We start from the raw sequence: 27,568 nt of genomic DNA on the forward strand, positions 1-27,568 counted from the left end.
CATGGGGCCTGAGGAGGAGGAAACATATGTCTTGTCTAGGAGAGGAAAGAGAACAGGAGATGAAGTAGAAGCCATCAAAGGCCAACAGGAGGAGTGCTGGAAACAGAACAGGGGGCTCCTCAGGGGTGGAGAGGCAGGCCTCCTGAAGGGGCAGCACACTGCAAACAAAGGCAAGTGGATTTGGCCGGGTGGTGGAGGGCGTTCCAGGTCTGACTTCCTCCCTTTTCTGCCAGATGGCGGCCAAGCATCTGGCGGGGGTCCTGCTACATTCCTTGAGTGAGGAGTGCTACTGGAGCCCCCTGTCCCTCCCGCTGCCTGAGTTCATGAGCAAGGAGGAGAACTCCTTCATCACGCAGGCCCTGCGGAAGCCTCACCTCTACGAAGGAGACAAGTAAGCTCTGCTGGTCTCATGCCACACTTGGGGTTCGGCCCTGCCGACGTCCCCTCTCTCTGCCCTGCACTTGCCCCAGCTGCCACCCAGCTCACTGCCAGGCAGGCAGCAGCGGGAGCCAGATAGACCAGGGAAGACAGTCTCAGGATGGGGTTGGGAAGAGAATTCTCTAAGGCATCCGAAGATCGAATTATTTGGAGGGTATCTGCCTTTCTACTAGTCTTTGTGTGCCTTCTCTCGTATTTGTTTAATAACCGAAAGTGGGATTTGTGCTCCTGGCTCCCTGCCCCAGCTGTTTCACACAGCACTGGGTGCTGGAAGGGACATTTCTTCCCCTGGAGCATCTGCAGTATTTCTGGCCCCACCACCCACCCCAGTCTTTCAGATCCATAACTCTGGGGCTTGATAAAGAGCTGCAGGTGCTATCCGGTGCCTGTGAATTATGCAGGAGCGGGTCACCTTACCAGGGCAGCTGCTGACTCTGGGGCAGAAAGGCCGGTGTGGCAGGCCGGCTGCACTGCTTTGAGAGGGCTGTGCTGGAGCCAGGGCCACCGTTTGTGTCTTTCAGCCTCTACTGCCCGAAGGATAATATTGAGGAAGCCCTCCTGCTGCTCCTCATCAGTGAGTCCATGGTAAGCTCCAGGGCTTTCCTTCACTGCCCCCATGGGGTAGGGCTGCAGGGCTCAGGCACAGGCCACAGGGTCCTGACCCAGCTCAGCCTCCCACAGACATCCATAAAGCAGGATTCTTGGACTTGTGCCCCACACTGGGGCGAGGCTCCCTAGGCTACTAGGTTTGGGTCTGGTGCACAGACTGTATTTGGGGGCCTGAGTAGGGACTGAGTTGAGTCCTCAACACCTCTTCTGGGATTCCAAAAGACAATTATCAGTAAGTCATGAGTGTGCACTGAGCAGCCTTGTGCTGATTCTGGGGCAAATGTGAGGGAGTGGAAGGAGCATGCACTTTCGAGGCACAAGGTCTGGATTCAGCTTCCAGCTCTGCCAGCTGTCACCTGAGGGCCGTGGGCAAATCTAGTGCCTTTGAGCCTCAGTTCCTTCCCCTGTTAGATGATAGTAGTGCACAGAGGTAAGTGTGCCTGTAGAAGGAATTCAGTCATTCACGCAACTATTTATTATCATCTACTTTGTGCCAGGCCCTGTTCCGGAAGCCAGAAAGGCAGCAGCAACCAAGCGGAGAAAAGTCTCCACCCTCATGGACCTTATATTCTAGTGAGGGAGGTGGACAATGAATTAATCAACCACTGCAATGTCCAGGGTGCTAGTGTCTGAGTACTGTGGAGAAATAAAGCAGAGGAGGGATAAAGTGTGCTGGACAAAGTGTGCAGGAAGTGCTCTTTGGATGTTTTCATAAGACCCATTTCCCCTGCCTCAGGCAGGGAGATGAGCCCCCCCCCCCCCCACCACACACACACATACACACACAGACACGTGTTCACACATACACACGCATGGACCCTGGAGCCTCAGCGGAGGAGAGAGTGTGGCCCAGGGGATGGTGAGAAGGATGGCCTGGACTGGACGGAGGGAGGCGGAAGACGGGTGCGCTGGAGCAGCGAAGCCAGAGGGTGCAGGTGCTGCCCACGTGGTGTGCTTGGGTGGAGTCCAAGGCTGCATGTCAGCCCTCTGGCTAAGGGGTCCCTCAGAGCTTGTGAGCTGGGGACACCCCACCTCCCCCCAGGTTGGGGACTCAATTTGCTAAATTGGCACATCTGAGAGCAGCTTGTAGAAGTGGAGTTTAAGAAACCAAGACCCCATGAGCTGGGTCCCTGAAGAGCCTGAAACTAATATTCCTCTGGACACCTGGGACAGTGCAGTAATAGGACTTGTTCAGAGAGCTTTGGTCAGTGGGTTTCTTCCACCTCACCAGGTCTGCCAGCAGGGAGGCAGGAGAGGGACACTGGACTGGGGCAGCGAGAGATAATAGCCTTCCTTAGCCAGGCCATGGTCCAGAAGGTTTGCAGGGTCATGCTGGTGAGGGGGTGAGTGGTTGCTCGAAGAAGGGGCATCTAGCTGGTTAGCCCGAGGTGAGGATAGAAATACCAAGTGCAGGGTTTGATTTTCATGGGAGAACAATGCTCTTTTCATGGAAAATGGGCCCCCACTCTAACCACAGACTGAGCCCCAGTTTCTACTTCTGGCATCTCAGACATAGACTGGTACCCCACCCTGCCCCCACCCACACACCTGAGCCATCTCACCACCTACCACTCTCGGATGAGACTGCACTGAAGTCATCTGTCTCGGGAAACCCCCCTTCCCATGCTGAGGAATGACAGGTGGGAGGCAAAAAGGCGAAAGCAGGAACATTTCATAGGTCCTTTCTCTGCCAGGTTCTGAGCCAATTATCTCATAGAGAGAAGCCTTATGTTGAGCCATGTGAAAAAAATAACCATTTCATATGGTTCAGTCTAGTACTAATATGTTCTCATTGTGCAGATGAGAAAAGTAAGGTCCAGGGCAGGTTTGTGTCTTGGTCAAGGTCACACGCTAATAATCTTCACAGCCATGAATTGAATGATGTCCACTCCCTAAATAACTTCCAAAACACAGGCCATGGAGCCCAAGCCCTGGACTGCAGTCTGGATTCTGCCACTTACAAACTGCTCTGATTCTTGGCTCCCTCATCTGTAAAAAGGCCAAGGGGGTAGTTTCGAAGATCAAATGAGACGAGGCTCAGGGAGGGCTTTGCAAGCAGGGACGTGCCTGTCGATGTGAGATGGCAGGGACCAAGGCTGGACTCTGTCTCCCTTAGCCATTTTTGGTGGCCTCTGCCTGATCTGGGAGCCCAGGACCAGAGTTCAGATGCCCTTCCATTAGATTATCCCCCCGCCCAACCCCAAACCCTCAAACTACCCTACTATATCTCCAAGTGGAGAATGGCCTTTTACTAAAAAATGGCCTACATTTGGAGCCAAAGTGAATTTTCCTAAACGTGGGATTTCTCTCCAAGAAGCTCCTGCCCTTTTGCAAGAGGCCGTGTGACTTGTTGGCCTGCCCAGGAGACTCAGAGGGTGCAGGCCGGCTGGCCAGGTGGTGTCCTGGGAATTCCTGTAGCACACAAAGCAGAGGAAGTGCCCAGACGCTGTGTGCACTGGGCTGGGAGGAGGCACTCTTCCAGGGCTGGCTGGTTTGTTTCCTCTTGCTCACACCCAGCCTGTCACATGTCTAGAAACTTTAGGAATCTGGGGGAGAGCTTTGGTGTCTCATCTACAGAGGGCTTTCCACCTGGGATCTGGATCTGGCTTCTGTGGCTCAGAGCGGTTTCTCAGAGAGACCAAATAGCCTCTGACTTCTCCCTTGCCGTTGTTTCGTACCCTCTTCCCCTGCGGGTCACATTTTCAATCAGGTGTGGACACCACTATTCCAGCCTCCTGGGCTCTGATCCCTTAGCTGAACCCTGAGGCTCAGCCTGGCTTCCATGTACCTGTGGGGTTTTCCTCATCTCCCTTTGATGCTGGCTGGGCTTGGCTGCAGATGATAGGGAGAAGCCTCTAGAACAGCAGCTGGCTGCCTTGGCTGCTACTTGGGTTTTCCTGATACGTGCCGAATTCATTATGCTGTGGTAAAAGCTACCCCAGCAGAGCCAGCCCAGGAGACATAATCATGAAAGCTTTCCACCTCTAGGATCACCAGAGCAGCTGCTCTGGGAAACGGTGTCCACAGGTTTCTTGAGCATGTCAGCCCCTATTTTGTGGTTTGGAACTCAGAGTAGTAGCTTGCAAGCAGTCTTGAGCTTGGGGCTGTTACCTTAGATACGGTTTTTGTTACAGGCCAGCCAAACGTGATCAGAATGAATAGGGAATCCCCTTGTCTTTCAAGAGGTAAATAGAAACCGTACAAGTGCTTTCACAGAAATGCAAGGGATGTGAGTTATAACTGGTTGAAGAAGATTTGTGTTTTAGACCTAGTTTTGAGTCTTTGGGGCCAAAAGGACATTTTGTTTTATTGTTTTATTTTTTACTTATTAAAAAAAATTTTTTTAATGTTTATCTTTGAGAGAAAGAGAGACAGAGCATGAGCGGGGGAGGGGCAGAGAAAGAGGGAGACCCAGAATCCAAAGCAGGCTCCAGGCTCAGAGCTGTCAGCACAGAGCCCGATGCGGGGCTCGAGCTCACAAAATGCAAGATCATGACCTGAGCTGAAGTCAGACTTTTAGCCAACTGAGCCACCCAGGTGCCCCCAAAAGGACATTTTAAAATTCATCCATCCACCCACCTGTTTGCTTATCCATCCTTCCATCCATGTGTCCATCCATCTAGTCTTGTTAGAGAAGCTACAACATACCAGGCCATGCCCAGCACCAGAGAAACAATGATGAGGAGTTCAATCACAGCCCCCAATTCCACCTACTTCCACCCTTTATCCAGGGAGCTGGAGAATCCTGGTCCCCATATCAGGAGGAATCCCTCCACCCCCATCTGCTGAAGCCCAAGTATTTATTTTAGTTTTTAAAAGAATCCTATATCAAAAACTAGTCTAATTTTCTCAAACAGTTGGGGAACCAGCAAGTACAGAAATCTTGATCATTTCTACAATACTGATCTAGGCATAAAATATATGCTAAGGCAGACAATCTGTGGGTCCCTGTTTCATTCAGCTGGTGGAGAAGTTGCTGCTGGTATCAGGTGCTTGGAAACTAAAAAGGCACAAAGGCCTGGTGTTGAGTGAGAACGGGGTGGACGAGTAAGCCTCTGGGGACCAGGACCCTGCAGCTTAACTAACTGTGCCATGCCCAGTGTCAGACACCCAGCAGTCTGAGTCTGGAATTTGCCATTCACAATCTGTGTGGCCTGGACAAGGTTCTTACCTCCCTGATCCTTGGTTTTCTCCTCTGTAAAATGAGACTAATAAGTCCTCTCTTGCACAGAAAAAGCAAGAAAATGAACACAAGGCGCCTAGTACATTGTAGATGTTCACCATGCATTTGTTTTGTCCTGATAAATACTTGGCTCCAGCTCAGTCATTTTAGAATATGTTGAGGCTCAGTTCTGGTTGGGACATAAATTGGTTTGAGGATACCATTCAGTTTAAAAAAAAGAAAGAAAAGAAAAGAGAAAAGAAGAGAAAAGAAAAGAAGAAAAGAAAGTGCTTCTTGGGCTTGATTCCATTTGGGACTCAGCAGATGAGCACAGATCGTTCCAGCATTTGGCACCTGGTTTGCTTTAACACGAGGCCCTGTGCTGCTGCAGACTGTGATGGTAAAGGGTCTGATAATGCTGCCAGCTCGGAACAGTCGGTTCAGTAGAGGTGGGAGAGCCTCTCGCCCTCGCTGGCAGGAAGAGCTGCGATTTCTGCCGCAGAAGCCTGATGCAGCAGGAGAGAGGGGGCTGGCGTGGGCCTGGCCCGGGTTGCTGCGTAGATGGGACACGTCACAGAGCATGTTATTTCTTGGCTCTGTGGACCAGCAGCTTGAGAGCCGTGGTAATTATGTCTGCTGGTGGGGGACGAGAGCACAAGCAGAACATGACAGTGCCCTCCAGGGAGGGGCAGGTGCCAGTCGCAGATGCTGCTGGGAGACTCCTTTCCGGGGTGCTTTTGTAGGGTGGCAGCAGCAGGCCCTGAGACCGGGTCCTTGGCCGGTGGAGCAGCTGTGTCTGAGAACACGGCTGGACCCATTGCCCGAGGGGCTTTTTTCCTGATTGGAATGCCCAGCCTTGTGTTTTGCTTTGGTTCCTTTATAAGCAGAGCCATCCCAGGGCTTCTGTTGGATTGGACGAGGCTACTGGACACTTCTTCAGAGGCCTCCGGGGGTGAAGTCAGAATGTCTAGGCTCTAATCTGGGTCCCACCTATCTGTATGCCTTGAGGAGCCTCCCTGGGCCTCAGTCTTCTCATCCGTAAAATAGGATAGTAGTGCATGAGGTCATTGTGAGATGCTTACAGAGTACTCAACAAAGTTAGTTCCCTTTACTTCTCTTACCCTGTTTGTGTCCAGGATTAGAGAGGAGAAATGGGACCAGGTGGAAGCGAAGGTCAGTGTGGTCTGAGGCCCTGCAGTCAGCATAAGGTCAGGACCAGAGGCAGGCAGAAGCTGTCCTGGACTGGCTGTTGAAGGCGCAGCCTTAACTCTCGGGGACCTTGCACAATGAGTTCACCTTCTGGGACTCAGTTTCCCATCTGCCCAGGGGGCATAGCAGTTCCCCCTGCCCCTCCCTGGAGTTACTGTGAGGCTGGATGAGATGTGACAGATGTGACCCTGAAAAGGTGACATGCAGCACACGTGAAGGATGACTGTTGGAAGAGGAGTCTCCTGCCTCAGCTTTCACACGGGCTGGCCTGCCTGGAGACCTGGCAGTTGTCTCGCTGACCTCCTGGGAGGCCCTACACTTGCTTCATGGATCCTTCTCCAAACACCAGATATGGGTCATGCTGGCAGTAATGAGCTATTGGATGATGGGGGTGGGGAAGAACATTCTTCTTTGCTTTTCCTCTTTTGACTTGCAGAGGGCCTGCGTGAATGCCCTCAGTTTGGAGGGGGCTTCCATGGGGAGACAGCCAGAGGGCCCAGGTTGGGAGAAGGTACAGCTCACAAGCCCTGCCTGGGACAGAATTCGTGGACCAGACAAGGACAGGGAATCTCCAGAGGCGGAAGGTCCTGGTGGTTGTGCTGGGAGAATATTCTGTGTTACGCCCAGCCTAGTAAGGATGGTGATGGTGAGAAGAGTATTTAGTGTCTACATATTGCTTTATGGGTCTTGGTGCATTCATATCTGTCACTGCATTTGATCTGAAGGATTTCCTAGCAAGGCCATTTGGATGGTGGAGGAAAAGAGTGGCTGGGACTAGTTCAAAGGTTGCTCGTGAATCTTGTAGTATCGCTGGCCTGAGGGTGGTGAGCCCAGGGGAGGAAGAACAGCACACTCAGAGCACACAGGCAGTGACCAGAAGTCCCCAAAGTGTCTGAGGCTCCGCCCTCCATGCGGCACATGAATCCCTGCCCTGTTGCTAACCCCCACAGCTTCCTTCCTTTTGCCCTGTTTCCCCCACCCGGCGGGCGAGCACCACTGTAGCATTTCACCGCAGCCCTGCCCCAAAGCCATAGCAACTGGGGCAAACTTCTGCTTTTGGCTTTCTTTTGGGGAACATGCTTCCCTTTTGACACAGGCACCAGGTCCCGAGGACCCCTGAGGAGACCCCTTCCCTGCTGTCTACCTTCTGGGGAGGCCAGCCCCCAGGCTGAGGAGATGCTCAGATCTGTTCCTGGACTTCTGACTCAATCCATGCCCAGTGCTGGAAATCCACCGCTCCCATCCCCCACGCATACATTCAGAGACACTGTTGTCTTCAAAGGCAAGGTCTAGGGCAAGAGAAGAAAGTTTCCACACTAGGTCCAGAAATCTTTCTCTCTCAGCGTCATTGTACAGACATGGACCAAGGAAGGTGCTGGAGACAGCGAGACATCCCTGCCCCAAGAACCCCCAAGAACTGTTGAGCATACAGGGGCTGGGGTCTGTGTATCATGCTGGGAGAGGACACGGGCAGGGGGCCTTGCCTGGTGGGATAAGTCAGGTCAACACCTGAAGGAACAGGTACGTGAGTTGGGTTGTAAGGAGCCAGGGGGCATCCAGATTGACAGAGGTTACAGACTGTCTGTCCATGGTGCAGAGAGGGAGCTGAAGGAGTCCCATGGGGCAGGGGGACAGTTGGGAGCTGGTTGTGGGAGTAGCTGGCCAGGTGAGCAGGACCTCATGGCGAAGGGCCTCATGGCAGCCACAGAAGAGGAGGTTTGACTTTGTCCTGGAGCAGTCTGGAGGGGGTTGGGAGTTGAGGTCTGCAGGGGCTGTTCTTCAAGGACAGGCCAACCAGAGTTGAGGCTTCGGTCATAGCTCACTGCTTACCATCCCCAGAAGGATATTGGTATGCATGGGTAGCTTCCTAGGTCCTGCATGTGCCCAGCCAGGCATCTCCCCACTCCCCACAGAAAAGCCCCCCAACCCCACTCCACCACAGGCTGCCAGTGTTGCCCCCTTTCCATTAGGACCCCTCTCCCACCCAAGCTCTAGGTCAAATTCCACTGGGCGCAAGTACTGTTGCTGCTTCCAGAAGGTTCCACGGCCCCTCCCTGAGGGCAGGGTCTGTACCTCCCGTCCTCTCATTGTCCCCCACCCCTGTCATTGCTGCCTGGCAAAGTCACCTCTCTGGGCCCCACCCTCAGTGGCCAGAGCTGGGGAGCTGCTGGAGGGGAAGGCCGGAAGTGGTGGAGGGGGGAGGTACATGGCCAGTGTTGTGTTCCTGCTCTGCTTAGAGAAATAGCTCCTGCCAAGCCTCTCAGAATTTCTTCTCTCTTCCTGATGGTGCCTGTGTGGGTGGATTTCACTGAGAAGGAGAGGGATTTCTCTGGCACTTTCCCTCTCTGCTCCTCTCCCTTAACCCTTTGGAGTTCCTGACCAGCTCTTGTTTATCCAGCTGGCACCAGTGCTCATCCTTTCTGGGGATCTCCTGGCCTCTCCGGCCTTCTCCTGGGACTGGTACATGTACATGGTGGGGGCGGGGGGGAGGGTTGGCAGCCCTCACCTATTGTGGCTGGAGGAACAGCCATCAGAGCCCCTGGCCACTGCCTTGCCTTCCTGAAATGCCCCCATGGGTGAGTTACTTCCTTGGGTCTTACAGGCATTTTGGCTTCCAGAAGACTGTGGGAATGCACTTCAGGCCTGCACAACAGGACACTTTTCAGAGCCTGCAGTCTGAAGGCCATTGACCTTCTTCTGCCTCTATAACCACTTGCCCTTGGGAGCCTCAGCCCCTGACCTGGAGGAGGGGTTATTAGTCCTTCCCAGGTGGAAGTTTTGAGGACCATCTCTGGACAGGAAGGATTGTCATTTTAAGTTTCCTTTTATCCCAGCATCCTTGGTTCTGAGGTCCTGTGTGGGAAAGTAGAAGAGGGTGGGTCCCAACATACAAAAGGGGGCTCAGTCCCTAATACAGATGGAGGAGGATACTGAGAGTTGCCAGTAGGGACATCTGGCTGGAACCCAGCTTTCCTTCAGTTCATATACAGTGCTCAGGTATGTGTGGTGGGGGCTGGGGGAGGCAGAGGTCCCAGAGCATCCCTAGCCTGGTCCCTGCCCTGTTGCTGCTCAGCTCGAAGAACCATGATTCGTGTTGAATTACTGCCGAGCCTGAGTGTCGTCCCCAGGGCACAGGTTTACAAGAGGGGGTGGGATCACAGGCCATAGAAAAAGAGGGTCCTAAATCCACATGGGGGAGATTTCAGGCGATACAGATTGTACAGTCACCTACTCCTAAAGCACACTTTCCCATTCTCCTCCCCCCATCCCGCCCCCTACCACCACCCTCCCACCCAGTAGCCACCTGGCAACTCTGAGCTACTGAACTCCTAAGTGCTGGACACCAAGCACAGAGGCCCTATGTTATGGGAGAGGTTTCTTAGGGAGCTCATGAGAGTTCCATGGTCAGAAGGAGTCAGGATAGGGTCTGGTTTGGACACAGGGTGATGGGAAGGAAGTATAGCAGCGGAGGAGTCCTTATCAGAGGGACTCGGGGGACCTGCAGAGGACACCAAGGAGCCACAGCCCAAGCTCCCCTCCTGTGAGTCAAGCAGCAGAACCACCCACCTGATCTAGACAGTTCCAGATATTACCTGAAGCTCTTTCTGTGAGTGGACAATTCCAAGCACACAAGGAGCTGTTCCACAAAACACATAAACATGTCCTCAAAAATGCCAGTGTTTGAAAGACAGACGAGGGCTGAGGGGCTCTTCTGGATGAGAGGAGACAAAAGAGACGTACTCCCTGAATGCAGGGCATGGTCCTGGATTGGTTTCTGGGATGAGAAAATTTCTAGTGAGACCAGCAGTGGGCAGGTGGTAAGATCTGACTGTGAGCTGGTATGAGAGGTTTCAGTTTTACATTTCCTAAAATACTGGCATTCCTCTTGTGGTTGTTAAAAAAAAAAAATGCCCTCTTGTATTTAGGGGCAAAGGGTCATCTTACCATAATGACTTTATTATTGTTATTATTATTATGATGATGATGATATACTAGAGACAGGCAAATGTGATCAGTGCCATTATCCTTGAAATTTTTCTGTAGGTTTGAGATTTTGCAGACTAAAACATTGAATAGCAGGAACCTTCAGAACTGCTTCGTCACCTGGGCTATGAGTAGAGGCTTTTCTCTCTTTCATGGGGGCCTTCATGGGGATGGGGAAAGGCTCTGGCTGATTTTAGGAGCATGGCCTGGGTTAGCAATGTAAGGGTGATGGTCACCGGGCCTTGGAGGCAGGCAGCTGCTTATTTTCTGTCCTTGCTCTTTCCCAAACCACGTTCCCCCACAGGCTACCCGAGATGTGGTGCTGAGCCGAGCACCGGAGCAGGAGGAGGACCGGGCAGTGAGCCTGCGGAACGCTGCAGCCATCTATGACCTCCTGAGCATCACGCTGGGCAGAAGAGGCCAGTACGTCATGCTCTCTGAGGTACGGTGGCCCACCAAGGACCTCCTCCTCTGTCCCTTTCCTGCCTCCACCAAGGGGTACAGCTCAGTTCTTGGGAGACCAGGCTTGGGACCATTCCATTTCCAATGTTGGGAGAGCTGCTCATCACTGGCAGGGTGGGGTTTTGGTTTTCAGTTGTTTTACTAGTGTTTTTATGTGATTTTCTTTTGAAAAAAAACACATGGCGTTGCATAGAGAAACACAAAGGGAAAATTATCCACCCCTCAGTTTCCCCCACAGAGGACACTGGTGTTTCATTACTGCCTCTCCCAACAAGGTTCTGAGCTTGGTGTGTGTCGGGAACCTGGGCCCCCTCCCACCCAAGCTAGACAGAGCACCCCCAATCTATTGAGCAGACACTGGCCGGGCAACGCTCTAGGGATGGTGCCTGTCTGGGGTGGAGATGGAAGGACCAGAGCACCAAGCCGTCCCTCTCTCCGTCCCCCACAGTGCGAATGGCACGTGTACATGTTTGAGCTTTCCAATCTGGGCTGGGATCAAAGGTGGCACTAGGGATAGGCCTCTTGGCAGTAGATTCTCTTCCCATGTGTTTACGGGGTTCCTGGGGTGGGTGACATCTGCTGAGCTCCTGCTTGCCCCAGGTGCCATGCAAGGTGCTCTCAGAGGATACCTTCTTTAAGTAGTATTTTCTTGAGTTTACCAACAAGGAAGGCAAGGCCCAGAGAGATGCTTTCTTGCCCAAGATGGCGGTGGGAGTGCACGTTGAGCCAGCAAGTGAACCCAGGCCAGCGAGCTCTTAAATACATACTGTCTGGTCCTGTAACCTCACCTCTGTTCCCCACCCCGCCTGACCACGGCCACATGATGAATCCTGTCCTCACATGCTGGCTTCTGCCTCCATCGCCTGGAAGCACTTGTATTGTCTGTCGGATCTCACCAGGCCACCCCTGATTCGGGCTTGCCCAGGACTGGACAGGCAGGTGGGGCAGTCAGTCTTCTCGGTGGTCATAGAGAATAGCAGAACCGAGAAAAAGCCTTTCCATCTGGGGGGCTTTGTAGTCAGCCTGCTCTGCCAGTTACTAGCCCTGTGACCCTGATAAGTCATTCAAGCCTCAGCTTCCTCATCTGTGAAATGGGAATAATGAGAGAACCCACCTCACAGAGTTGTTGGGGAGAATGAATGAGTTAATACATGTAAAAAGCTGAGAATGGTACCATGCACAATAATGAATGTCACTTATCGTTTTTATGGGATGTTTAAAATTTAAAAACCGAGACCCAATTTCATTCACTTTTGACCATCACCCTGGAAGGTTTTCACACATTGTGGAGGTAGGAACAGAGGGGCAGAGAGGGTAAGAGACTTGTGCAAAGTCATCCAGCATGCCTGTGGCAGGGACAGGTGATGCCTGGCGTTTGCTGACGGGAACCAAGTGTGGGCCGAAGACAGCCTCCTCCAGGAAGTGATTTGGGCAGTGGTTACCCTGGAAGGGAGTGAACTGGGCTGGGAGGGGAGGACCCCTGGTGGGGAAGTGCTGACCAGCCCCCTCTCCTCAGTGCCTGGAGCGAGCCATGAAGTTTGCCTTTGAAGAATTTCACCTTTGGTACCAAGTGGCCCTCTCCATGGTGGCTTGTGGGAAGGTAAGACCCGGGGCGTGTGTGGGGTGGGGGAGGTTGCACCCATGGGGCCCCACCCATGGGGCCTCTGCTCTCCTCTGGTCCCTCCCAGAGGTGAGTGGAGGGTGTGGCGGTGATTCAGAAATGTCCCGCATCAGGTTTTAATCTCCAGGAGAGTGGGGGGCACCAGAGGGTCACACACAGACCCCTGTGTGACTCTGGTGTCCCCCTGTGAGTTATGAGGTGCCAGGTGTGCAGTGTGAGTCTGTGGATGCTTTTCTCCTAGTACATGTGCACACATGTGGCATCGGAGCATTTCCCTGTGTGACTTGAGTACCACTGTGTGAAACAGGCCTGGAACAAGGCTTCTGGGCAAGGAGCATGTTGTTCCATTTGGGCCGTAGCTCTCTTCCTGCCCATCGAGTGTGGTGTCAGGAAAGGACCTTCCCATGGAAGGACCTGCCTGGGAGGGAGAGGTTGAGGGTGGAGCAGAACAGCAGCTCCCACATGGGAGTTTGGGAGTTCAGAGGGAGGACTGCGTCAGAGGATGTGGCTGGGGCGGGGGCAGGGAGACTGCCCTTATCCCAGGTCACCAGGGCCACCTTTGCACTCTACCCACTGAGCCCTGTTCCAGCACCCCCTGCTTTCTCCTCTGATGAGAATTACACTTACATAAGCCTCTATTTTCAGCAGTAACATGAAAGGAAAACCTTTCCGGAGCTGGGTGCTGAGGGTGTTAGAGCCGAGGACGTTATGAATGCAGGAAATAAGGTGGCAGGAGCTTGCAAATCGTGCCAAGAGCTGTAAACACCCAGAGCCCTTTTGTGGGGCTGAGGGAATTCCTGCCCCCTCCCCCGCCCATCTGTGCCACCTGCCATTTCTAGCCCTGCAGCTCGTCTCCGAGGCGGGCCCTCCTGGGCTTGCCAGCATCTCCCCCACAAATGGAAGCCATGCTGGCCGGGTCAGGCAGGGAAGAGGAAGAAGAGCAGGGGCTGCAGCCTGACAGGTGGGAATGGGCCAGGGGAGTATGGTGAGAATCACCTGGGGAGCCTCCCACCCCTGCACCACCCCGCCCCCCACTATCAAGTTTGTCTTCCCAGACTTCTTCCCCTCCCCCATCAAGTTGACCTCCCAGAGCCTCCTAAATGCACAGACATGATGTACCCTGGCTCTGTGCTCAGCAGGGTCCTTCCTGTCAAGGCTCAGGGGGAGTTCAAGCCACAGACAGAGTGAGGCCTGAGGGAGGGCTGGAGCTTACACAGAGCCTGGGCAGACAGCTCACAGGGGCATGTGACAGCTTCTTCCCGACTCTGGGAAACAAAGAGCCTCTAGTCTTATAATAGTGAGCATGAACCAGGAGGAGAGGCCCAGGGCCAGGGCAGTGGTCCTCACCCTTCTGTGAATCATGAACCCCCTTTGAGATGCCAAGGAAAGCTGGGGACCCCTCTCAGAAGAATGTACCACACTCAGAAGTTAGCTTTAATATCTGGTGGTACTCCAGGAAGCCCCCCAGTCTCAGGAGAAGGTGTCATGTTAGTCTGGGAGGTACAGGATCTCGAACCTCCTTACTGAGAAGAGCCAGGCTCAGAGATCAGAGAGGTCCACACGCAGTCTGGCACGTCCCAGGATCCAGGGAGTTGGTGTTCGGGCCTGGTTCCTTCACAGACCAGCAAGGTGGGCATGAGAATGGGCTTATAGGCAGGGAGTTGGGGTGCTTATAGGTGCGGGAGTTCCTCGCACATGAGACCCCACAGTCTGGAGACACTGGGTTATACCCATCCCTGCATTTGGTGTAGCAGGAGGTTGTTCTGGAAACGCACTCTGCACTCCCCTCAGGAACCTGCACACCAGCTCAGTCTGCCTGGTTGGCCCAGGCAGCTCTCGACATTGGCCAGAGCTGGCCTCTGCCAAAGCCTAAGGTAGGAATCAAGGTTCTTGTACCTGCACTTGTGCCGAAGGTGAGGCCAGGCCAATATAAACACATCTGACACCTCAACCTGCAGGAAGAAACGATGAGGTCCATGACATGATTTAGGTCGCTCCTTCTCTTGGTCTCCTCAGCAGTCACATTGGCTGCGTTGCTAGGTAACCAGCATGACAAAAAAAAAGAAAAAGAAAAAAAAAGCTGCCAACCATGACTGTGGAGTCCTCAGATGGCTTCTTAAATAGCAGCATTTTGTGGTCTGTGTGTGGTGAACATGGACTGTCAGGGTTATAGAACCTTTATTTCAAGGTCAGCGAACACTTCAACCCTGCAGAGGCCAGCAGCCAGGGAATGAGGCCAAGGAGAACCCGAGGCTTGCTGTGCTGTGTGGACAGGGGGCCGTGGCGGGGGGTGCTGGGAGTTGCGTTCACAGGAGCTGTGCATCTCCTGGCAGCCCCTTCAGGCCCTTCACGACACCTCCCATCCTGCAGCCTAGGCCAGTCTCCCAGCCTGCCAGAACAGGTCGTCTGCTGACACCCTCCTGTGCTTGGTCTCATACCCTCGTGTGTCCTGTGGTTCCCAAGAGAGCAGTGGGGAATGGTAGCTTTTGTCTTCGGTCCCTGACCTTTGTGCAGGCACCTGATAGGCAAGAGTCATGACCTCTTCCGCCTTCCTGCAGTGACCCCACAACCCCAGCCCAGTACTGGGCCTGGAACTGGCCCTTGACTAGGACACCTGGAACTGGCCTAATAAGCCTGAGCCCAGAGCCTCAGTCTGTCATGTCTGGGCTGAGAAAGGAGGGGTAGCTAGAGAGAGGCTGGGGGTCTAGGGTGGACACAGATATTGAGTTCCATGTCTGTTTCTGCCAGTCTCTCACACTGAGCTGGGGACAAGTAAGCCTAACAGAGTCCCACTTCCTCAGTGATAACCTTCGGAGTTGCTGGGGAGGGTGAAAGCTAATTAATGGTGAGGAAGCTTGACTCGCAGCAGGGCTTAGCATGTGGGAATTGTAGTTACACACGCATGCCCCTGCCTGCCTGCCTGCCTACCTGGGGGTCACACAACCATGGGAGTGTGCACACTTGGGGTGCTGTCACTGCTGAGTTTCTTGGAAAAGTGTTGGATTCAGTCAGAAGCCCTGACTGTGTGTGTGTGTGTGTGTGTGTGTGTGCGCGTGCGGCAGGGAGACAGAGGCTTCTTCTGCCAAGGTAGTCACCACAGAGCAGAATAGGGCAGTGGTTACAAGCTTAGAGCCAGACTGTTCAAACCCCAGCTCAGCCACTTATGGGTACTGTGGCTTTGAACAAGCTACTTAACTTCTCTGCATTTCAGTTTCCTCACCTATAAATAGGGACATAGCATACTACCTCATAGAAGAGTTGTGAAAAATGAATGACTTAATATTTATAAAGCACTTAGCACGGAGGACAGCAGACCTTCTATACAGGGTCAAATAGTAAATATTTTTGACTTTGCAGGCCAAGTAGTCTCTGTGGGAACTACTCCACTCTGTCATAAAAACAGCTGTAGGCAATACATACATGAATGGGTGTGGCTGAGTTCCAATAAAACTTTATTTCCAAGAGCAGACAGAGGGCCACATTTGGCCCTGATTTATAACAGTGCCTGGTACATAGTAAGATCTAAGTAAGTGTTAGCTGGTGTTCTTCTCATTATTGTGATTGGTCGTATTGCTGCCTGGCTGCGGATGGTCTCTCCTCCTGGCCCTCCCTCCACATATAGCCATTGTCAACAGGTCCATTCTGGCCCCATCTCTGTGGCTGAGTCCCTGGAGGCTTGTGGGGCCTCGGATTCCTGGCTGGAGGTTTTCTTTGGCTCTGCCAGCTAGACTTCTCTCCTCCTCCTCTGCCAGCATTTATGCCTCGTCTCATCTCCCCACCACAGCCCTGCCTCCAGCTCCTGCAGGGTTTTGGTGTCATCCCGTCCCCTGTAAACCAAGGCTATTAAACTCAGAAGTTTGAGAGAGCCCCTTTTGGCCTCTAAAATTTCCATGGTTCATATTTGAGTTCCTTCCGAAGAGCTTCCAACTGCTGTTACCTTAGCTGTTGGCACATCACCTCTGGGCAAAGTTCACAGCCTCCATTCTCCAGATGAGGAACCTGAGGCCCAGGAGGGATTTGTCCACCAACATGAACTGTGCTCCTCTCACTGGGCCCTCTTCCTGGCTCTTGGGAGGAAAGGGGTACAGAGCAAGGACTGGCGGTTTGGGAGCTCCCCCCCGCCGTAGGCATGAGGCACCCAGTCTGTTGAGGCCCAGGGCTGTCAGTAATGGTGTCACCTGCCCTTTCTTCTGCAGTCAGCCTACGCCGTGTCTCTGCTGCGGGAATGCATGAAGCTTCGGCCCTCGGACCCCACTGTGCCCCTGATGGCCGCCAAGGTCTGCATCGGGTCCCTGCATTGGGTGAGTGAGCCGTGGGGGTAGGGCCCAGATTCCGGCAGCTCCTGCGGGAGGGTGGTGGTGAGCATGGGATGGAGTCATGCAATCCTGCTGCGTGTATAAGGGGTGGGGGCGCGAGGGAAGCTGTGAGGCAGATAGGCCTGGAAGGGGAAATCTGAGAAAAGCAGCCTCCATCTGCAGCAGCAGGTCCCCCAACTCAGGACGGTGTCAGCTTTGTGGTTCAGCCTTGAGCTGTGGTCTCCAGAGAGCCGAATGTAGAATCAAAAGTAGAGGGCCTGCCACCTGCCCAGCAGGGCAGTAGTGGACAGGACTTGGAGCACCTGGGCCAACCATCGTTTGCATAGAGGCTGCACATTACTGCAGGGTGCAGTTCTGTGTGGGCAGGACTAGAGGGTAGCCTCCTCTGTCAGCCCCTCGTTCCTCTGGGCTCCAACCTACAGGTCCCTGCCCTGTGCTCAGCTGCCTGCCTGGGGCTCTGCTGGGGCTGTGGAACTGTCCGGTGAGCCCTCTCCCCAGAGGACGGGCTTTACTGCAGGCAGGCCCTGAGGCCCTCACGGAAGCAGGTGATAGGCGCTGGGCCTGTAGCACCCCCCGCCCCCCTCCCACACCAACCCAGGCTCCTGTGGTGGCTGCTCTAAGTCTATGGGGTCCTGAGGCAGGGCCTCTGCATGGTGTCTCCTCTCACTAGGAGCTCACTTCCTAAGGGTCTCTCCTTCCTTAAGCCCACATCAGCTTCCTGATGTCAGGGGCTGTCTTAGAACAAGTACATCTGCTCCTTCAGGTTGGCAGGAGCCCACTTCTCTCTGCAGGCAAGATAGCCCCAGTTCCTTCATCTGCCCTCCAGGCCCAGCAGCTCCCCAAAGGAAGCTGCTGCCATACACAGTCCTCCCCTGCCTGTTGTCCCAACCCCCCAAGCCCACCCTCACCATGGTTGGGTGCCCAGTTTGTTCAGGGCAGCAGGGGCCAGGCTCCAGGGGTATACAGCAGATGCTTCAGAATTAGCGGCCTGTCCGGCTCCTGCTGCCGCACCGCCCCCCCCCTACTTCCTTAGGTATCCAGCCCTGGAAAGGAAGACTCGTGTTCTAACCCTTCCCGCCAAGTCCCTCCGGGGACTAGAAACTGGCCCCGACCCTCCCCTGCGTCCCCACCTCACAGCCCCAGTGGGCCTTGTCCTGTCTGCCACAGAGAGGGTTGACCCCCAAGCATGAGGAGCAGGGAAGAAACAGCACCTTCCCCTCTGTCTCCGGAGGCTCAGATTCCTGTAGCTGTAGTGCCTGCATGACCCTGCATGGCCCCACTCACTGTGAATGGTGGGGGGGAAGGGGAAGCATGGCTTCCGGCCAGCCCCAGGCTTTAGAGGGTGGTTTTAGTGAGGGAGAAATCTGGCAGAAGGACCTATAACAGGCTCCAGGCATTGGAAGAGGCTCTGTGATGATGTGGGTAAAAGTTCTGTTGCCCATCCCCTGGGTGGTCTTGAGTAAAGTACTAACCTTGCTGTGCCTCAGTTTCCTCATTCGTAAAATGGAAATAATTACAGTCTGTTCCTCATATGTGGCATAAATGACATAAAGTATGTAGAAGGCTAGATGGGTCAAGGAGATTCACAGAGGAGGTGGCCTTGGACTGTGGAGGGTCAGGCTACTGGTGGGTTCTTCCATCACTGCTTGTTTTCCCCACGCTATGATTAGCAGGGAAACTCCTTGCTCCCCAAATCCTGGCAGGGGGACTATTGGTGTCTTGCATCTTAGAAGTGGGGAGCTGTGGAGACATGGTTGGTTTGTGGGTGTCGGCAGAGAGGAGACACCCAGACTCAGCACCGCAACAGAGGGCTATGGTGTGAGCCGGGGGGTGCAGAGAAGGGGGGCTCACCGACCCCTCGCTCACACTCCTGCATGTTTCTGAGGCTCTTGAGAGGGGCCTCAAGCCCATCCCTGGGACAAAGCCCCAAATACCCGCCTCACTGAGCTGGGGCAGGGGAGGGCCTCTGTCCTCTCATAGGCCGCCAGCTCTGAGGTGGCTGTGGGTGTCCACCCAGCCAGCAGTCCCTTGCCAGGAAGCCTAAATTTAGGTCTTCCCACCGTGGAGGAGCTGTTTCCCTCAGCAGCATAATTACAGTCATTACATGCATTCAGATTACATGGTAATAAAATTAGGATCAAATCAGTCCAAATTGAAATCAGATGAGTTAGGAGCAAAGTCATCAATGACAACATAAATAGAAAAGCCCAAAAGGAAACTTAAACATGCAGACTTGTCATCAGAATCGGAGAGGAGGGTGAGCTGTTTAACCTCAGCTGAGAAGCATGCACGGCTTTGGGGGCTGGTTTGAGATGGGGTTTCAGTTGGGTCCAGACTAGAGCCAGGACATGCTGGAGGGCCAGGCCTCCTGATGGCCGTCCCTAACCTGGAACCCTTGCACCTCCCTAAAGTCCCATTTATACCTGCCTTGGACACCTAGCACATTACATTGTAATCACCAGTGTTTCTTGAGGGCAGAAACTGTCTCTCTTCTTTCTTAAACCCCAGGTCAGAGTTAATGTCTGGTGCTTATTGGATAGATCCTACTTGCCGATGAGCCCAATCACTGGGCAACCAATTCTGCCTTGTGTGGTACTTCTCTTCCCAATTGTCGGGGAGCTTCTTTCCTTACCACACTGCACCCCGCATCTCTGTCCCCAGCAAAGAACCTTGCATGTGGTTAGGTGTCCGCTAATATCTTACAGAATGACTCCCGCCCCAGCTGGCTGGGAGGGATGAGTGTGGAAAGTCTGCCTCTGGTTCAGTGGTTCTCAGGTTCCGAGTTGGCATGGGCAGAGAGCAGACCGTGGGTAGCTAAGGGCAGCCTGTTCTCCAAGGAGGCCGGGAGAGGGGTGGCCCAGCACTTTCTATTTGCAGGGCCACAAACAGGAAGAATAGGTCTGACCTCGGTGGGCAGAGGGGTGCTAGTACTTGGGATGGAGCACAGTTTGTGAAAGGCATCTGATGTCACCTCTGTCTCTTGCCTTTGCAGCTCTTCTGGCTCACAACAGCCCCCAGCAGCCCCAGCCTTTGCCCAGCCAAGCCCTGTGAGCTGGGGACAGAAATCTAGGGGTGGACAACTTGGCCCAGGTTGCAGGAAAGGAGGCTGAAACTGGGACATTTGAAAAACGAGTTGTGCTGGGTTAAACCGGCCTCGGTGGCCATGTGCCCAGAAGTGGAGCACCTGCTGTCCCCACGTCCTGTCCTCATGCCCAGAGCCAGCATGGGACACCCTAGGCTAGGTCTGGGTCTGAGAGCCAGGTTGTCCTCGGGTAGTGGTGGGGGAAGGAGGGCACCAGGCAGAGGGACCTGCATGGCCACATGCTGGCTGACGTGGGGTTTGATGCAAGGTGATTGCTCCTGGGTCAGGTATGGGGTCAGGTGGGAGAGTACTGGCCCCGAGGCTTAGCCTGAGGCTCCCCTAGGTGGCGGGTGGAGGGGCATCCCAGGCTCTGACCCAGTAACTGCTGCTGCTTGTGGTAGCCTCCTGCCTTGCCATGGCCGATGTCTTGCTAAGGTCCCCAGCCAGTTTTGGGGCAAGAAGGAAAGAGATGTAAATATTTTTTAGTCTCCCTCCAAACATAATTACTTAAAATGTATTTAATTTAAAAAGGTGAAACTTCCCTGGTAGGACAGGAGCTGGGGGTGTGCATGTGTGCTGTGTTTCGCACAAGAAGGGCGTTATAAAATGGAAAAGCAGACCATGCTCCTCTTTTGAAAGGTCTGTATGCTGTCTCTGGGCCTCTTCCCGAGGGGGCGGTATGAGGCCGTGCAAATAGTGCAGGCTTTGGAGACAGAGAGGATCGTGTTCAAATCCCTGCCCGCTCAGTAGCTGTGTGACTTTAGGGGTGTAATTTGCCCTCTCCATGCCTCATCTGTACCATGGAAACTGTCACATCCACCCTTTACAGGTGGCTGTGAACACCAGAGCTGAGCAGTGTTGCTGCCTACCACATTGCAAGTACCTGATGAATGGCAGCTATCCCTGTGACAGACCCTTCAAAACAGCAGGTTCTCAGAAAGCACATGCTTTTGTGTTTTTACCTCCATTTTTCAGATTCAGGGGTGGCCAGAGCCAGGAAGATGAGTGTTTAAGAGGCAGGGAAGACAGAGTGCCAGGAATCCTGCCGCTAGCCTGTGGAAATACAGAAGTTTCGTCCTGTTCCTCCTGGGAAGGGAAAAGTGCATTTTCAGTGGAGCAGTTGACAACAGGCCCTGGGCCCCATGGGAAGGGACTGAGGAGAAACTGGAGAGGTTCAGAAAGGAACTTTCTCTGGTTCCCAGGAAGAGGAAGAGAATGAAATGCCAGGGGTACAACCTCTTTGGCCCCATGCGAGATGAATGAGGCAGCCCTTGAAGCAGAAGGCAGCCAAGCAAGAGCAAAGTGTGTAAGCCAGAAGCCTGTCTGTGCAGGGACCAAATCAGGGAGACCAGAGAGCCGTTAGGAACTTGTGAAGTCATGGGAACACTTCCCTTACTTCCGGAAAGCCGAAGCAAAGGGTCCACACGTTAGAACCTTCATTGCCTCCTTTTTCCAAAGGGTCAGAGAGGAAGAGAGTGAAGACCCACAGAGGGCAGCTGTGAATCAGGTAGCTCAGAAAGATCCAGATGTAGGCTCAGGAGACCTGGGTTAGAAACTCCATTCTGTCACTAGCCAGGTGGCCTCGAACAGGTCCCCTAAGCTCCCTGTGCCCCAGAACCTTCAGCTGTGAGACACCTGTTCCATCAGGTGGCAGTGGTGCTATGATGCACCAGGTTGCACTAAACCTCTCTGGAAAGGCAGGGGCGTGGAGGGGGTCTCTATGGGGTTCATGGCGAAGTTACAGGACTGCCATAGGTAAAGGAGATATTAAAAAAGTAGTGTATCACTGGAAGGAGAACGGCTGAAAAGAACTTTAAAAACCTGTCACCCTGGAAGGGTGTGGTTGAGCAAGGAGGGCCCAGCACTGTAATCTGAGCTAATCTTGCAGAAACAGCAGCCCCCACTGCAGAGCCACCAGCTGCCAACTTTTGAGGCCACCGTAGGAAGTGTCTGGAGACTGAAAAGGCCAAGTGAGGGAGTCCCAGGGAAAAAGCTGATGGGGGTGGCTATAGATGGGCAGCTCAGTCAGCCCCTGGATTAGAGCTGTGGCTTTCCCATCGGAAGCTGAGACCCGTTCGTGGGTTGTGAAATAGAACTCTTTCTTAAGAAAAAACTGAAATAGACTATCAGAGAATAGGACGGAAAATATCATTCTGAGTGTGTTACCCACAGCAGGGGTGAGTATTGTTACAAAGGGTAGGTTAGTGGGTGTAGGTCTTTGTGTCCTGGACTGTGGATAGAGGGTCAGAGGGTTTGACCAGCTGGCACAGTAGACTGCACAGGGCTGCGGAGACCCAGCTGGTCCTTCTGTATTGTCTCCTTTTCTGAGGCAGGAGATAAAAGGCAGGCAGTAGTACCCCCTTTGGATTCCAGGACAGTCTTTGATGCCACTTCCTGATTTGTCAGAGAGGTCATGTACAAGGGGGCATGAGGACTTTACTCAGATGGCACTTGCCACATCTGTCAGGCTGATGCCTAAGAGAATTCTGGAAGATTCAACTAATTATAGATAGAAATTCACTAGCTAATAATAATAGTTTACATTTATTCAAGCACTGCTCCGAGCATTCACTGTGTCTTATCTCATTCAGTCCTCCTAGCAACTGCCTCACAGACAAACACTTGTCACACCATTTTACAGAAGAGGGAACTGAGGCACAGCAAAGTGAGGTGACTTACCCAAGGTCACACAGTTAGTAAGTAACCAAACCAGGATTTGAGTGCGAGAAGTCTGGTCCCAGGACTTGTGTTCTCAGCTTTCAAGGCTGCCCTGCTATCCGTGTGGAGAGCTTATTCATGAGCGTGGAACTGATTATGGACTTGGCTGGGCACTTAGTATTTCAGAACAAACATGACAAAGCCACTTTCTCAAGGGCTTTAGGATTGCCACTCATGTCTTAGATGAAGGGGAATGGTGCATTGTGTGTGTACATATTTGTTTATGTGTGTGTGTAGTGTGTATGTGTGTGTGTATATACTTGTGTATATATATATGTATACTTATGTAAATATATAATATACATATTATATATTTATATACATATTTCTTGTTTTTAAAATATATTTAAAATACATATAAATCTTGGGTTTGTTTTGTTTTTGTTTTGTTTTGTTTTGTTTGCTGTGACAGCATTTTTTCCTTTTGCTGACCAGTTAGAGCTCCCATCTATATTAATACTGTATGTTAGCATGTTGTACACTGACATATTTAAAACAATTGATATTTTTTCCCCTTCATCATCACTGCAGTGACTCCTCATGCAAAAAGGCTGCTTTGTAATAGGTGGTAGGAACCAAAATAGTGTTGGGCATCTAGGGAAAATGGTATATTCAAGCTTTGTGAGTTTGATTTGAGACAAATGGTGACACTGTGCTTAAACAACATGGACAAACAAGGCTGGCAAGTACTGACTGAGGAAGGCTTCTGACCTGGGGGTCAGAGTGGACCACAAGTTGGACAAGTTAAGGATGTATGTTTTTAGTTTTTAGTTTTTAGTTTATTTATTTACTTTGAGAGAGAGCGTGCAAGTGGGAGAGGAGTGGAAAGAGAGAGGGACTGGGGGGGAGAGAGAGAGAGAATCCCAAGCAGGGTCCACACTGTCAGCGCAGAGCCGATGTGTGGCTCGAACCCATGACCCATGACCTCGAACTGTGACCTGAGTAGAAGTTGGACACTTAACTGACTGAGCCACCCGGGTGCCCCTGTTTTCACTTTTTAAAACTAAAGTGTGGCGAGCTCTTCTAATCCAGAATGTGATGTGTGTGAACTGGAGAGTAACTTCTCCCTGTTTGCCAGTAATTGTTGAGCCTTGTTCTCAGCACCTTCCCTACCTGGGAAGGAGGAGATAGAAGCCGGCATTTGCTGAGTAGAAGGACATGGTCATGGGAAGAGTGTATACACATGGATGTAATCGGTTTCTAGATTCTTTCTGTAACTGGTAATTGGTGGTTTATAAACAAGCTTGCTCCTGTTTGGATGGGGCATAATGATGCCTAAAGACTGTACGCGATGAGCCATGTCAGCAATGGGATGTTAGGAAGGAGGAAAGGTGGAGTTTACTCACTTAACCCTTTTCTTGGTCCCTCCTGGCCCCCATGTCCCCCGCCACGAGTCCTCCTTGGACAACCACAGCCACATGATTGTCCTTCTGTTGGAGCTCCAGTAGCCCCATGCCAGCATTACACAGGGAGCCTTAATTAAGAGCCACCCTGTTCGCTTGCGGGGTTTCCTTGTGAACTCACCCAGGCATCCTGCCCCCTTATCACTGGGTTCCTCGGCTGGGCCCATCACAGAGCCTGCTGCTGCAGAAGCCTTGGTGGAGGTTTGTGGGGAGGAGCAGTTGGAGGTGGGGTCCAACTCCCCATTTTGCAGAAGAGGACCTTTGGGTCCTCATAGAAATTAAGTGATTTGCTCCAGGCCCCACAGCTGTCAGGTGCCAGGTGAGTATCAGAGTCTGTGTCTGGGAGCTCATCTTCCAGGGCTTTTCTCTCAACCTGGCTCTGACTTCAGGCCCCCAAGCCCATCCCCACCCCCACCCCCCTGCCTCAGGTCCTGCTGGACCAGGTGGTGCAAGGAAACAGATCTTAGCTGCTACAGGCTTGGCCCCCCTGGCCAGCTGAGATGGGCAGCAGGCAGCTGAGGAGTTTCCTGAGCTATGGCCTTCCCCCAACTGTGAATCCTAGGGCCTGATGGTGTCAGAGCTCAGGTCCCTGGACCCCCTACTCCTCTCAGTGACCAGCCCACCAACCTGGAGGTGGCCTGCTGTCCAGGCCAGCAGCTAGAGCACCAGCATGAGGGGGCTGGAGCACTGCCCTGGTCAGGGATGGTGGGCAGGCCGCACAGGGATACAGTCCCCCACCCGCCATCTCTGTCTGGGCTGTCAGCTCACATGTTCTACTTCCTTGTGTTTGGGTTCTGTTGTTTCCCTCCCTTCACAGTGGGTTCTCTGCTCCTTCAGCCCTTTCCCTGCACAGAATGTACCCCGACTGTGCACAAAGGGCAGACTCCCCAACTGATCTCCCCTCTGCTGGTGGCCTCTGTCTCGGGATCTCAACTCCACGTTCCAGGGAAGGAGGGTCCACCGTCGCCCCGGCGGTGGCCAGTGGTCAGGCCACAAGATGCACAGAGCTGACCCTCTCCTGCCAGGGTGGGGTGGCAGGGACAAGAACAGGGTAGAAGCAGCACTGGCACGAGTGTCAGAAGCCAACTTGGGTTTGAATCTTGCTCCCTGGTTGTCTGACTTTATGGACCTCTGCTGGGGGCGAGATGCCCCACACAGGGGGCCTTGACATCTGGATGGCAGCGGGACTTGGGGTATGGTCCCTTCAGCCCCCTAGCTGTGGAGTGGCTCCCATCTTTGCTGTCAGGAACACTAAGACCAGTACACTGCCATGCCAGGCATGTGGGCAGATGCCATTCCTGGGCTGAGGAGGAGGGAGGGGGCCTCTTCAAGGCCTGTGGGCCATGAGTGGGCACGGCTGAGACCATCCCCCAGCTGTCCCCTGTCTCCCTGACTAGCCTGACCCCCGTGGGAGTCCCTCTTCATGTCACGTGACACATGTGATGGTGTGTGTGCACGTGACCTGCGCCAGTTGATTCCTTTCCAACCGGAACAGTTCTTCCTGCTCCCGGGACAAAAACAGCCTCAGGCCTTTTTCCCCTGAAAAGTTTGAGCTCCCTGTGTCAGGGAGCCAGCTCACAGACAGAGCCAGAGTGGCAGCCTGCCCACTCTGCAGGGTGGGCGGTGTCCCCAGGGCCCAGTCCCCGAGCCCTGCCTGCCCCCCACCCCCACCAGCCTGGCTTCCCTCTCTCTGCCACACAGGGCAGAGACAGACAGAGGCTCCTACAGAGGCCAGATGATGAAAGGAGCTTTCACCAGCTGGCCTGGTCCTGGGTCCATGCTCTAGGCAGAGTCCTTTTGGGGGAGCTAGAATGTCTGGAATGAGGGAAGCTTTCTCTTCTGACACTGATCACAGGTCCTTGGGTTGCAGGGAGGAGTTCCAGGGAGTCGCTGATGGAGGAAACAGCCTTGATTCTTCCACTCCGTGGTTGTGTGGTCTCAGACAAGCCACGTGGCCTCTGGTTGTGCTGCCCACACATGAGGGATTGTACTTCTGAGTGTCCCAGGCTGGTGACTGAGGCCAGGAAAGCCCTCCCACTGACCTTTGCCTGTCCTCTTTGCAGCTGGAGGAGGCAGAGCACTTTGCCACGATGGTGATCGACCTGAGGGAGGAAGCCGGGGAGTTCCTCTCCAAGGGCTACCTGGCACTGGGTCTCACCTACAGCCTGCAGGCCACTGACGGTGAGTGCCACAGCCTAGGGGCGTCCGCTTGGGGGGCTCAGACTTCCCAGCAGCCTCTCAGGCGTCTTGTCCCACCAATGCCTACCCCCAACACATCCCCATTGAGTGCAGACACACACACACACACACACACACACACACACACACACACACCCCTCAATCCAGTTTCCAGTCTTTTACACATGCACTCTTACACATGCCCTCTTCATGGACCCAGTTCTCCCCACTCTCCCAGGCCCCAGCTCCTGGGCAGAGGAGCTCATACCTGCCTCTAGAACTCCTGTAATGGTTGTAGTCTGTACTGTACTGCCTGCCCAAACCCCATGGTGTCTTTCTTCTGTTTTGCTCTTGCCCTCAGCACTGCTGTGACCTTCTAGGGTCTTTTAACCCCCCCTTGACACGTGGCATACTGCTGGGTACACAGTTGGTGCTTAATAAATACTTGTGCTTGGCGGATGGATTCCACTCCAGCCACCCCAAATCTGGCATTCTATCCCCAACCCTGCCAGCTCAGCTGTGTGTCCCCCCCCACCCCCCATCGATGAGGCAGCCACCTATTTCTGTGTCGTTGCAGGAAGGGGAGTTATGGGGCCCCATGCAGACCACACCTGGAAGAGTAATCTGACCAGGGCTGGGCTGGGGCCTGGATGACAATCATTTTAAAGCTTCCCACGTAGTTCAGTCTGCAGCTAAGGCTTCAAACACCTGCCCTTAAAATGTAACACTTAAAATGTGTTAAAGTGGTAGGGCGCCTGGGTGGCTCAGTCAGTTGAGCGTCTGACTTCGGCTCAGGTCATGATCTCACGGTCTGTGGGTTCGAGCTCAGAGCCTGGAGCCTGCTTCCAATCCTGTGTCTCCCTCTCTCTCTGCCCCTCCCCCACTCTCACTTTGTCTCACTCTGTCTCTCAAAAATAAATAAATGTAAAAAAATTTTGCAAAAAAAAAAAAAAAGTGTTAAAGTGGTCAAAAAAGAAGAAGCCTGTAGATAAGGAAGCCTGAGGAGGCATGTGGTGGTAACCTGTCTCTTAAGGCTCAGGTGGCCGTGGAAGGCCCTGGTGTGGGCAAGAAACACGCCGGGAAGCTGGGGCCAAGTGGACATCTCACACCTACCCCTGGTAACGAGGGCGGTGGGTGGCATCAGTCCGGAACCACTGGAGTGTGCAAGCACTGGCCAGATAGGGCCCTGGTGGGGCCTCCCTGCAGAGCCTGAGTGGATTGGATGGGGCATGGCTGGGTCGGCACCCCTTCAGCAGCCGCTCATGGCTCTGTCTCCGTCTTGTCTCCTGCAGCGACTCTGAAATCCAAGCAAGATGAATTGCACCGGAAAGCACTGCAGACACTGGAGAGGTGAGGAGGGCCCCGCCACCGCAGAGGCCCGAGGTG

General features: G+C 53.4%; 1 protein-coding gene across 1 annotated transcript in view; it reads left to right on the plus strand.

The window, feature by feature from the left end:
• Window positions 1-27,568, plus strand: part of TTC7A (tetratricopeptide repeat domain 7A) — a 120,436-nt gene that overhangs the window by 45,655 nt on the left and 47,213 nt on the right. The window contains exons 7-13 of the mRNA XM_042932202.1: window positions 234-391; window positions 960-1,023; window positions 10,707-10,844; window positions 12,381-12,464; window positions 16,682-16,786; window positions 26,068-26,185; window positions 27,475-27,532. Coding sequence (XP_042788136.1) covers window positions 234-391; window positions 960-1,023; window positions 10,707-10,844; window positions 12,381-12,464; window positions 16,682-16,786; window positions 26,068-26,185; window positions 27,475-27,532 — 725 coding nt within the window. The remainder of the gene's footprint in view (window positions 1-233; window positions 392-959; window positions 1,024-10,706; window positions 10,845-12,380; window positions 12,465-16,681; window positions 16,787-26,067; window positions 26,186-27,474; window positions 27,533-27,568) is intronic.

The sequence above is a fragment of the Panthera leo genome, chromosome A3, assembly GCF_018350215.1.
Source record: "Panthera leo isolate Ple1 chromosome A3, P.leo_Ple1_pat1.1, whole genome shotgun sequence".
Lineage (NCBI taxonomy): Eukaryota > Metazoa > Chordata > Mammalia > Carnivora > Felidae > Panthera > Panthera leo.